The sequence below is a fragment of the Amblyomma mixtum genome, chromosome 2 (genome assembly GCF_055824585.1).
Source record: "Amblyomma mixtum isolate Tamu chromosome 2, ASM5582458v1, whole genome shotgun sequence".
NCBI classification, from domain to species: Eukaryota; Metazoa; Arthropoda; class Arachnida; order Ixodida; family Ixodidae; genus Amblyomma; species Amblyomma mixtum.
In genome coordinates this window covers 101899861-101913105 of record NC_143013.1, presented here as the reverse complement: position 1 = coordinate 101913105, position 13245 = coordinate 101899861, and the positions used below count along the sequence as shown (strand labels likewise).

Here is a 13245-nt window from a genome sequence, read left to right as displayed (position 1 = left end):
GTTGCCGCGGCCGGGATTGAACCCGCGTCTTTCCAGCCAGAAGCCGAGCGACATAACCACTGAGCCACCGCGGTGGGGCAGCAGCAGATAAATAAACTAACAAAAGAGTAGTAAAGCAAAAAGAGCATGCATTGAATATACACAAAAGAGAAACATTTACAAGATTTTAAACATCAAAATATAAAATGAATGACGACTCAATAAACATTAGTGAATAAACATTTATTCAAATACAATGACGAAGTAACTATATACAGTGCATACCAAAAATACTAAAATGACATAAAGCAAGATTCTTCTGTAAAAAAAATTTTGCTTCACATCACCTGTAAATTGTGACCATGGGCCAGCGAACATACTTGAACGAAACCACTTTACTATGAGCTGTAGGCCACATACTCATGTACTCATGTCTAGGAAATTGCATAGTTCTGAACACTAACACCCACGTTTTTTTTCTGGGCCACAGTTCCTGATACAGGATGCTAACTTACAGCACAAAGGAGCAGCAAACTGCACACATTTACTTGTGAACTATACACTGGAGTCTGGGCAAAAAACGGTGGCCCTACCAGCTGGCACGAACGCTCAGGACTCAAATGCACTACATGACTGAAAAAAAAAAAAAATAAAGGTTGTGGAACCTCACTAAAAAAACTGGAAGAGCAATATAGGTGCCAGCATAGCCACAGAAAATCCATCCAAAATGCATCAAAGTGGTATCGACACGAACGTTTAAAAAAATCTCATGCCAAGGGCTACAATGTAACAAGTAGCAGCCTAGCATGGGAAGCGCCCAACCTAGTACAAGAGGTATACCACTGAAACTTGGGAAACAGATTTTTTATAAAATTTCCGTTCTCTGTTGGTGTTGAGACAACGGCATGCATGAAAGATTGATAGACCTTCCCTTCAACTTATTTTCTTCTATGACAAGTAAAGGCAACCATGAATAACATTGTTTCCAGGGCTTAACCTGATGAAGAATTTTTAATTGTGCAAGGCCATCTGCGGCCAAAGAGCGCCATGGCACAAGGCATTTTCGATTGCTCAAGTTGAGGTCAAAGACCCATTTCCCAAGCATTTCACCCTAAATGAGTTGAGCACCAGACCAGGGGAAAGCTGGTACCCATTGTACCACCGGTGGGTACCCGGTGACACTGGGGAGCAGGCCTAGTGGCTTCAGCATCCAGGGCTTAGCCTACTCCTAGCGTTCTTAGTATGTTGGAAGGAACAGCACTAGCTTGTGACCAGACAGGGGCAATGCTCCCAACGTTTTGCAAACCATGTGTGGGCAAATTGTTTTTTGTTGGCCCCTTTTTTTAATACGCCATCCATTGCAGCCATGCAAAGAGAGTGGCCAAACTTGATTTTTTAGATGCCATAACAAGGCACAAGTTAATCGTTAAAATCCTAATCTTTAAAAGAGCTAAAAACAATGGCCAAAAAAAAAAAGGCTCAACCACAAGGCCGGAAATTTTGCTCAGCCAACTAAAAACACTAAAAGCACTAAAAACACAGCTAACACTAGTAGCCACCCCCACTGCAAAAAACTGCACCAAGTCCCCCAACTGTTGCTGACAGCTGCATTCGTTGGTTCAGGCAGAATCGTCGAATTCTGCCATGATCATCCTTTCGTTCTCTATGAATGAAGCCAGGGAGTCTGACATGGGGTCATCACGCAGCTCTTCCCCCTGCAAAGAGAGAGGAAAGTGCACGACATGATGAAGGCAATGTCAAATCAAATCAAATCTTTACTCAGCATTCCTCCGCGTATAACAAAGGAATGCTGGGACAAGAGCAAAAAAGCTGCAGAAAACAGCTTGACGAGGCACTCGCCCGTTTGATTGGCAGCACGAAGGTTGAACCCCGTTATAAGAGACACAGATGTAACAGACAGTCGGGTATAAGACACTATGCACCAACAAGCTTGGCTAGCCTATATGTGTCCTTAATCGGACCTCTTTTGTAACAGACACCGGATATAGGAGAAAACCGGTTGTAAAGGACAAGTTATCCTTGAATTTTGGTACTGAATCTCGCTTGTAACAGACATTTAGCTTCGGGTGCTGTACCATCAGTCCATTAACTGCAGTTACATCCACTGTGACAACAAAAAGGGGACACATACTTGCGCAACCAATATTTATTATTATTTCGCCAACACATACAGCTTTGGCCTAGCGGCCATGAAGCTCTTGGCTTAGTTTCCAAGCTGGAACAAGCAGTAATGACGAACAGTGTGATTACAGCTCTCAAGCAGACCAACACTGACAATTATTTCAGCAACAAAAGAATTTGAGAAAGCTGTGGGGTGTGGCCATGAAGTGTGTGGGGGCCCACCAAGTAAGTGCTCTTGAAAATGATGTAATAAAGCTTTCGCTACATGCTATGGCCTTCTTTTTTGCATTCTTTAGCCACAGGGTGCCTAAATACGAAATACGGGCTGGTTACAAAATGAAAACATGGTACCCTGCTTATAAGAGACCTCTCGTATAAGAGACACAAACTGCTCCCCGGTGCGTGTTCCTTATAAAGGGGTTCAACTGTATACATATTGTTTGCATATATGTGTTGCATCCTACCGACAAAAGCAAGACAAATGTATTCGCGTACAATAGTATCCCACGTACAGGCCAACATGTTTGTAAACATATAGAGCAAAAAAAAAAAGATGAACGCATTTCTGGTCCAATTGACCACTTTCACTCCGGATGTACAGACCTACAAAAGAATCATACAAACCTAATACAAAAGCAAGTATGCTGCAAATTAAGAGAAAACATTTACAATTTTTTTTTAATTAAGAGACCGTCGTTTGTCATTAGAAATTCTTTCCACTGTTTTCTAGTCATGGTGCTCGGGTCTATATGCCTCTTTTCAAGGCTATTTAGCAGGAATGGTAGACGATATTGCAACCTGTTACAACCATTGTTGGTTCGAACAAATGGCAAATCCCATATTTCTCTTTGCCTTACGCTGTACGGCAGCATCAAGGATTTTTTGAGGCGGCTCATTCAAAGAAAATGCTCATTTGAGTGTTTTAAGCTGCTCTTGTATTTTAAGAACAGGTTAAATATGTATCTGCAGTATGCGTCTGCAATACAATCCTGCATGCACTGCAATGGACGATTTCCTTTCCCTGCCAATTTCATAACACAAGCCACCCTTGCAGCCTAATACCCCTGCCACACGACAAATTTAATGTCATTCTCATCGAATGACATTTGTTCGACTTAATGTCATTTTTTCTGCGCGCTGCTACACGGCAAAAACTAATGTCATTTGCAAATGATGGCGATTGCGATGGAAAGAGAGTACAGCGTACAAAAATTTCGATGTATGCTTCAATATGTTGCAAAAAGTATTGCTTTGCTAATGGAAACCGATTTTAAAATCTTCATCCTCATTTCAATAACATGTTGATCACTGCTATTCACCACGAGTCCAAGCCAAGCCAAACCTCAGCCAGCGGCGGCAGGCAAATGGCTGATGTCATTTTGTGAAATGCTCTCCATGGTGAAATTAGACGGTATTAGCTGTGCGTCCGCAAAAGCTTTGCGCATGCTACGGGCGCACCTTCCGCGCACTGCCGCCCGTCGTCACAACAGTTTTAGTTGGGAGCACAGTGGTTGGGAGTGGCTAGCGTAGCGCGTGAGAAGCATAACATACTGTGGCGCCATCTAGATGACAGCAAGTCAAACCTCCTGAACTGAGTGCCGAAAAAGCGTTTTTCTCTTTTATTAATGGCAGTAATGAATGCATTCAAAGGCTTTGTTTTGTTTTTAATGTAAATCAATTGGATGAAATGAAAATGTAGGTTCTAGTGCAAAGTTGAAGTACTTCGCCCGGGGTCGTTGCTATGACGACAGTGTACGCCGTACATAGTTAAGCCTAGCATCAAGAAATTCTGAAATATTAGTCGCTTTTGAGATAAATTTCAAACCTATATTGTTACAGAGGGATGAGAATGCACAAAATAAAAGCGAATACAACCGTTTAGAGCAAGCTATCGCGTCGAAAAATGCAGCGGCGACGCAGTATTCGGTCCGAAGCGGGCGAGCTAGGCGTCGCCATGTTGTGAATGTTATCCACGCAAGGCTGGTAGCGAGAGTGTGTTATTTTTTTCCAATTCTATTTGGAATTTTTATATACATAAATGAACGACCGCACAATCATACGGACGCGGAAATATTACAGTGCTTGTGACGTTTTTGTAATCATGTTTTTTGGTGTATATTCTCACCAAGCCTCTGGTGTCGAGGGAACACATTAGCTCGGAGATCGCTGGCAAATGAGTTCTGTTAACTCATTCGGTACCTAATGTCGTTTTCATCGAATGACATATTTTCTCGTGTGGCAGCAAACTAATGTCATTTTGAACGAACATCATTCGATGGGAATGACATTAAATTTGCCGTGTGGCAGGGGTATAAGAGGCACTCGAAATCCCCAAGCACTTGACCACAGACCTTATGAATAGTCTTTGGATATGGCTACTTTGCACACCTGGTATTTTGCTCGGCTGCTAAACAATGCCAAGTCGCCTCCACTTCACAAATAAATGGATTAGCACTTTTCATCTACTGCATATATTGCCATGCATTAGTTCTGTACTATGATCTGTGGCCATAGCTGAGAACAAGGAAGAACACAGAGTGGTGGGGACGGTCAGTGCTGTCTTGGGGCACGAACCACGGACACTATTGGCGGACGCTGTGTGCGTCCATGAAACCATGAAGTTTAATTTTCGCACGTCCCTAGCAAAAAGATAACCTGATGGCAAGGTGGAAAGGAAAGAAAAAAAAAATTGAAGCATGGCTACTTGAACTAAGGCTATATTACAGTGGATGTCGTTTGGCTGCGACGACAACAACTGTGACCGCAGAAAGAAAGAAAAAAAAACTTACGATCCCATCGAGCTGAGAGACCATGGTGGCGGTAAAAGCCCCAAAGGTCGCGTCCACGAGAGCTGGCTGTCTGGCATCAACGAGAAGACTCTCCTCCATCAAAGGTTCCTGGACACGGAGAATGCACTGTCAGTTTTCCTAGGTCCTTTGTTCGCCTGTTCACACATTTGAACAAAGACAAATGCATGTCTAAGCCAGCAACACTTTCTAAAGTCTAAAAAAAAAACGCCCCATATGTGCAGCTGGCTTGCATTTTTTTTTTATTTCCAGGTTCAATAGCTGCCCTTCAAGGAACATATTTCTCTCAATGCAAACACAGTAGGCATCTAGACTGTTCACTTAGCCTGAAGGACCAAAATGTGAAGACATGAGCCTGAATCCTCAATAACTTGCAGCAACAGGTCACACATAATTGCGCTTTTGAAAAAGACTTTGGACCACACAGGGACAACACAAACTCTGGTGTGCACCAGAGTTTGTGCCGTCCCTGTGTTCCAATTCTTTTTCAAAAGCGCAATTATGTGTGACCATGTCAACTACCATCCAGCCCAATTTGAAACCCTCTTAATTGCAGTAACAGCAACAGTTCTCGAAGCCAGCATGCTGAACGCGGGGTGGTCGCTGAAAAGAACTCCAACGTCTGCGCATGGAGCACGTAATGGTAACTTGAGCAACACTGAAAGCATTAGTACTGTTCCCCTCCCATGTGGAAAATGAGCACGTAAAAAAAAAAAAAAGACCCTGATTTTTCAATTTCTGCAGAATGCAAACATGATCTCAGTGACCGGCGGGCATCAATAAGCCAAAGATATTTACCAAACAACTCTCAAAATTTGGCCCGTGAAGGCAGAAGGCACGCAGGCCCTTGCATGCAGTTAAAAGCTAAACCAACAGGTGCAGTACGGAGACGCATTGAGTCATACCAATTTCATTCAACAGTACAGCGCTTAACGCTTAAAGGTGCACTGAAGAGGATTCTGAACTCGTCTTTTTGCCGCGGGAACTCAATGTGCACGTTCCGAGCATTCTTAGAAACAGTGACTTATTGCCCTGTTTGGCTGATCTCCCTAATTAAAACGAATTAACGTCCGGCTCCCGCCTTTTTTTTTTTAATTCTGCCTCGTACGGTGGGCGGAGTCGACCAACAAGTGGAGCGCTTTTCACCCAGTTCCGTGGAGGCTTTGCTTTCGCTTTATTTTGTTTTTTAGGTTTCCATGAATAAATAGTTTCATTCGCAGATAATATAGCCGCAAAATAAGCCCAAAGAAATGAAAATACACGCGGACTATTTGCTACTACGGACTACTACGTATTACTCCGCCGATGGCAGAGCGGCAAGCCGCCACGGAACTGGATGAAAGGCACTCCACGCGTTGGTCGACTCCGCCCACCGTACGAGGCAGAATTAAAAAAAAAGGCAGGAGCTGGACGTTAATTCGTTTTAATTGGGGAAATCGGCCACACAGGGCAATAAATCGCAGTTTCTAAGAATGCTAGGAACGTGTAGATCGAGTTCCCGTGGCAAAAAGACATGTTCAGAATCCTCTTCAGTGCACCTTTAATCTGCATTACAAAGATGATGCAAAGAGGTCCGCATCCAACTCACCATGGCGGTGGTGCTAAGGATGCTCAAGGAGGCGGACTCCTCCGAGCACTCCATCACAGTGCTTAGGCGATGCCTCAGGGCTAAGCGCACCAGAGGACTGGCTCTGGCCCGGGTAAGCACAGATGGAGGCGATGGCAAAAGCGGAGACCTGGTGGTGTTGTCCCGTGCTTCCACTGGAGCTGGAAACAACCGACAGCACCAACAGCATGAGAGGTGAGACCCTCCCAAGTAAAGGAAAATATTAGTGATACGAACTTCCTCGCTAAAATGCACTGTACAGCACAATACATAAGGTGTTCCAAACACTTCACCCCACAGACTTCGCTGCTCCCACTGCACACACTACCACCATCTACTCATTGACTTGTGGCCCTTCCAGCGAATGCCATTCCCTGTGACATGTTTATGGCCATCACAAAAGAGTGGGGGCAATGGGAAGCGTTCTCACAGCTGTGGGAGGCTGAAGCTTCGCAAGGAGCGAGAATGTTCAGGAGAAATGCATCATCCCAGCTTTACAGCTTCCAGAATGTCCTCCTAGTTTACCCTGGGGGAAAAACCTGAGCACAATACACTAGGCGTTAATGAATACAAACTTGAAGCAGCAACAAAATTTGTCTTATCAGAAGTTCATCTTAACGGAAGTGCCCTAAAAAAAATATGTTACATGAAAGTAGTCTTTCAGAGAGAGGATAATTGCAAACAGCATTTACTGCACTATGAATGAAGTGAGCTGAAGATAGGGACCATGAAACCAGCTCACATTATCCCCTTTCGAAATAGCAGAGGTCTAAATTTCTTCTTCCGCTGTTTTTTTCTCGCTGTATCCCTCAGCAGTCTCCGATTTTTGCTTTCCATCAAGCTCCGAGTGCAGCACGTGACACGTACACAATGCCAAGATCTGACAGTGTCAGGTCTCCGAGTCAGCAGAGGCGTGACGACGCGCAGTCATTTCCGTACCAGCAAGAAAGTGCGCTCCCACTGGACTGCTTCCCCACAGTTTTTCTCAAAGGTGGTGTGCGGAAGTCACCTTGTGGCAGTGCACTTTCTTGCGTAGAAGCATTTTATATATATATATAGCTCTTTCCCGGGCAGTGCCACATGGAAGCTCCGTTGTGCGGCGTCACCACGGTTTGCGGTCGCAGCAAAAGCTCGTCACAAGTGTTTGTTTTTTTTTTATACCGAGTCGCGAAACCAATGAAATGGTCTCTCATGGTTCATTTTATTCAGAGGATTAGTCTTAAGGGGAAAGGGGGGTCATGAAATGATAAATGCGAAAATGGCATATTCGGGATCAATACACTCCTGTTTAAAAAGTTCCTGTTTAAAAGCTTAGAGCTCCAAATTTGACCTCCAACTACTAAAACAGGTGTATATTTTTCGCCCCTACGAAGCTTGGAAATGGTGATTTTGGAGCGAAATGTGACAGGACTTCACGCCCATCGCTTCCCACGATTGCATCCCCGATGGCTGCCATCTCGGTTTTGTTTGAAAGCTGGGCCCCTTCCCCAATAACTGGTATTAACAACTCATTACTGTGAAATATTTTTAGAATATCCACATATCGCTCCTTTTTTGATGCCTCTGCAACGACCTTCGAATGGAAATGGATCCCATACCATTAAATTTAGAAAGAACAAAACTGCGACTTAGCCAAACAAAAACAGCGTAGTTCCAAACATTTCAAATATTGCGAACCATAACGTCGCCTAACGATACTTTATAATTACTGCATATACTCCCGTAAAGAACCCACTCGCATAAATTCTCTGGAATTCAGACTTGTGTCATAGCGTAGTTATGCCACAGCACATGATGACCGTGTGCGTGATGACTTGCGTTGACATGGTAAACTTGAATGTAGTGTTTGCACTGCTGTGAAGTCTCAGAAAGCTCACCCACCTGAGCTTGCATCCATTTCTGCCACCTACACCTATTGCAAAACAGCAGCTACACAAAGTACCCCATCCAGTGCTTCACATTTGCTATTCCATTGTTGTATGAAATTTGCTTACGCATTGTTGCAATTCACCAATGTGAGAAGGCACGCGACACAATAGTAAACCGTTTCCAACTCTGTTATGCGCACTTTCAAGTCGTTAACACTTCAAGGCCAGTTTGGTGGCCCGACTGTTCATGCAACCAGGGTTTCAGCTTTGTGTCTGAACCTCAAGAAGTGTCTGGTGGAAACGGCAGTTCCACCTGTCACCCTTAGCAGTTACAGATAAGAGAGAGATGGTGCTCAGGTATTCTGCTGCATCATGTTTCAGCTGAGAGAACACAAAACAGAGCAACAGAATGCCATCATCCTGCACTCATTTTTGGTTTTATGGGGTTTAACGTCCCAAAGCGACTGAGGCTATGAGAGACGCCGCAGTGGAGGGCTCCGGAAATTTAGACCACCTGGGGTTCTTTAACGTGCACTGACATCGCACAGTACATGGGCCTCTAGGATTTCTACTCCATAGACATTCAGCCGCTGTGGCCGGGATCGAACCCGCATCTTTAAATTCAGCAGCCGAGTGCCATAACCACTGAGCCACCGTGGCGGCCCTGCGCTCATTTTTGTCAGTACCTCATGTGCAGATGCAACAGTCTTGGGGGTCACTGACTGCTTCTTGACTCAAATGGGTTTAACACAGTTACACTGCAAAAAGTATGTGCGGCCAGTGCAAAGAACGATGCCAGATGAAGCGCTTCATCTGATGCCACCCCTTGTGTTGCCCGCTTGCATTCCTTGTGAAAATTAGGCACCAATCTGCCGTGATCCCCAATCCACATCACGAGTCAAACACAAACCGTCGCTCACCAAAAATGCTCAGTAAAAATCCATCTGGGCTCCAACTGGTGCTCGCACTCACCCACAGCTTTGATGGAATCTGCTGGCGACAGCTGTGGCGACGTACTGTGGTGCTGTGCCACATCCTCTCCGACACTCTCGACGGACTCGGCTGGTGATGGCCATGGGGAAATTTTGTACATCTTCGCCATGTCGGCCTTGACGCGATGGCAGTAGTTCTTGAGGTCCGGTGTGCGAAACCCATACGCAGCCACTCCAGGGCTCCCACCATGGCCGATGTCACTTCCCGATCCGTCTTCTTCATCGCTGGACTTTTTGTCCCCAGCCATGGGACTCGCCTCCGAGCGCCTGCGATAAGAGACTTGCGTTTCGTCATGGGACAAAGCGAAGTAGCACGACAGTAAAGTTTCACAGGTTCTTTATCTTCCTCGCACCAGAGGTGCCCCGCCAGAGACGGTTGGTAACTCGAAGACTGAAGCTTATTTCTTCGCACCAGGGGTGCCCCGTCAGAGACGGTCTTGTGATCAGTTGAGATGCAGGGATAAAAAAGGCAATAACTGAAGATTTATACACAAATATTTACAGCGTATAGAAGTTCAGGCACTAGAGACAAATTAAATGGCAAAACGATACAAAACAACAAAAAGGCGGAACTGGCTAACACTAGGGGAGGCCTCTACTCGGCATAGCCGAAGATGCATAGCATCTCACCTTAGTGCCGAACCCCGCTTCCGGCTCCGGGACCCGGCTTTAAAGCCCTAAAGGCCCGGCCCACATTTCGTAGCTTCCAATCATGTTGTGCTCTCAGCATGATTGGTTCTTCAAGGGCATGGCCAGCCCTCCGGCTTCAACAAGGTAAACCACCCTCTCTACCACAAAATAAACATAAAAATGAACACAAATACACATTCGTGCGAGTACGTGCGCGAATCGGTACCGCGGGGCGGGGGACACCCGTACTTCCTGGCCGCGTTCCGAGAAAGGAGACGCTTTGCTTTGAGCGCCCCAGCCGCATTCCGATGACCCCGCGTACACTAATGATCCCTTACAACAACACTGCAGTTAGAACAAGGTCTGCTTGCAGGTTCAGTCTGAGCAGCAGGGCTAGGCAGTACAGTGGCAGACAGGCTGACACACTTAGCCTTCACGAACTGTTGAATGCGAGCACGAATAACAGCCGTGAGAATCGGGCGAGAAAAAACAGCTAAATCTGACTTAGAATCAACTAGTGAGAAAAAACGGGCAAATAAAGTTTATACCGGATTTAAATATACTCACAATCAGTATTCAGAAAGGAAGCAACCAAACTGAGCAGCCTGCACTACAAAAGTTGGCCACTCACTTCCAGGCTATACAGAAAGTTGCACCAACCAGAGAAAATCGAAATAAATTCCCTAGGCCTAACCGCACGCTTGTTAGGGCTCGAAATTTGCGCAAAGGTGGCACTTGGCGGTCAGTTTTGTTTTATATTACACTTGGGTGGAGAACTTGCCTGATTCGGTCAAAATTATTTAGAAATCTTCAAACCAAAACGGCGAGCTTTTGCAGCAATGACGCTGGTAGCGCCATCATGCGCCCTCCAGATGAACGAGCACTCTACCGTGCAGGGAGGATACGGAGAAACTCATGGGAGAAGCACGAGGTGCAAAGAGGTTTGGGGGGGGGCTTCTCCGTCCGCTCTTGCGTTTCAGCGCAGCCTCAATGGTAGAGCACTCGTTGCTCCGGCGGGCACAGATGGCGCTACGGGTAAGACTGCTGCGAAAGCTTGCCGTTTCAGTCCGCCATCACCGCATATGATGGAGGTTTTCAATTAATTCTGACCGAATCAGGCAAGTACAGCATTCGAACGAAGCGTAAAAACAGAACTGACCGCCAGATGCCACTCTGGTGTGAAATTGGAGCCGAACAAGCGAGCGGTTAGGCTGAGAATTTTTTTTCAGATTTTCTCCAACTGACGAAACAGTCTGTATATAGTACTTATAAGATTGTAAGTGGACCCCCATATTACATATCAAAGAAAAAGTAACTCTGAGGATGCTTAAGCTTCTTTAAGAGTAGAACGAGATAGCGCTATCAGGCCATTTAGCAGCCGAATGTGGGAATGTGGAGGCGTGCGGGTTCCGAGTGTTGACAGAGAAACTGCTCAAGGCCACCACCAAGAGGGATGCAGAGGGCCACGCAGCAAAAACGCAACCACGGTGTAGCATCCCTGATATCTCCTTTGTCTCTCCTTTACTTACGGTGCCCTGCTTTGGTTTCAATTGTAAGTCAACCAACTGCAGTTGAACTGTCGAGTACTTTTCGTGGTCCATTTACTTTTCCTGCTGACAGAATTCTCTCCATTCCATACTTTTATTTTCCAAATTAAGATAAAAAGAAGCAATGCCTGGATTAGCACTGAGTAGCAACCTAGGGCTACCTCACAATGAGCGCAACAGAGCAGGAAAAAAAAACAAAGACGCAAAAGCGATCACATCATGTAATGCAGAAAACCTGCCTTAGCAGGGTCAGTTGCGACATTTCACTCTCACATTGATCGCCTCTGCAGAGAGTCTTTGAATCTGGCTTTGCTGTGGGCTTCTGGTGCACGGATGCTCATAGGTGGTAGATGCATTTCAGTGTGAAAGCACTCGTACGATCACCAAACACCGACCAAGAACCTTGTCACCGTAAGTACAATCTTATGCCACTGCCTAGCAACCCAAGTTACTACCCGAGCTTACCTGAGTTAATCGGGTAACTTTGGGTAAGTTTGGAGGAGCATGGTGCCAGCTGTGCCAGTGGTTGCTCGGGAAGGAAAACAGTTTAGTTTAGTTTATGGGGTTTAACATCCCAAAGCGACTCAGGCTATGAGGGACGCCGTAGTGAAGGGCTCCGGAAATTTCGACCACCTGGGGTTCTTTATCGTGCTCTTGCATCGCACAGTGCAAGGGCCTCTAGAATTTCGCCTCCCAAGAAATTCATCTGCTGCGGCCGGGATTGAACCCGTGTCTTTCGGGTCAGCAGCCGAGCGCCGTAACTACTGAGCCACCGCGGCGGCGGTAGAGAAACATGGGTCGCACAATCCCTATGGGTTGATGTGACAGGAACAGCCACCGGCCAGTGAAGTGGCGCATCGCTTAACCGCTGCGCCACTGCGCTGGTAGTGGTATGAGCACTCACCGCCATCTATGAATGTTAAGTAGAGAATGGCCAATTCTGCGGAAACGGAAATGAGGTCTCCGTGATTGCTGACAGCGAGTGCTGCGCTACCGCCTAGCAGCCGGCCGGACGTTGAAGGCCTCTATCAGCCATCATCAATTCGTTTAAGTTTGCACCAACATTATGACAGATCCTGCTCCAGACTTCAACAACGAAGTTCTCGAAAAGAACTGCGGCCTGCATTCAGCAACCTCAACCCCCCCCATAGTGTGTGATGCTTTCGACGGCTGAGCCGGAGAGTGTGGCAAGAAAGTGTTAGCGCCGAGGAGTCGGCAGTGTCCCTCTCACCGCCAAGCCACCATCACCACTGATGTGTAGCGACTAGTACGTGCGGGCATATTTAAATTCTGTAATAATAGTCCTCATAAGGCTGCTTATGCAGCCCAGCGTCTTGGTGCACTGACGATGTAAATAAGCCGAGCGGTGTACGAACTTCATCCGTGCCGTTGTATGAACTTCATCCGAGGAGCACTTAGGCACTTGGAGGTCCTCTGCTGCTCTGCTCTTGTAAACCAAGGCGTATAATGCAACCATGTCAGCATGCAGAACGCATAGCCGCAAAGCACCCGAAAACATACAGAAACTCAACTCGCCACCTGTTGCACCAGCAATTGCAGACTTCCAACACTCAGGTTGTCTTTTTTCAGTCTTCCTCGTGCTATAAAAGTGCGCTAGTGGTTTCAAAACAAATATATGCTTCAATATCGATTGAACACGTCACCTTCATGCAC

General features: G+C 46.1%; 1 protein-coding gene across 4 annotated transcripts in view; it reads right to left on the bottom strand.

Annotated features, from left to right (window-relative positions):
- Positions 1-252: 252 nt before the first annotated feature.
- Positions 253-13245, bottom strand: part of LOC149360326 (uncharacterized) — a 54192-nt gene continuing 41199 nt past the window's right edge. For all 4 annotated transcript variants that reach the window (XM_089569243.1, XM_089569245.1, XM_089569244.1 and 1 more), the window contains 4 exons: positions 9375-9661; positions 6517-6695; positions 4911-5018; positions 253-1694 (listed from right to left, as the gene is read on the bottom strand). In XM_089569243.1, the coding sequence (XP_089425369.1) occupies positions 1599-1694; positions 4911-5018; positions 6517-6695; positions 9375-9661 (670 nt within the window). In that variant the 3' untranslated portion in view covers positions 253-1598. The remainder of the gene's footprint in view (positions 1695-4910; positions 5019-6516; positions 6696-9374; positions 9662-13245) is intronic.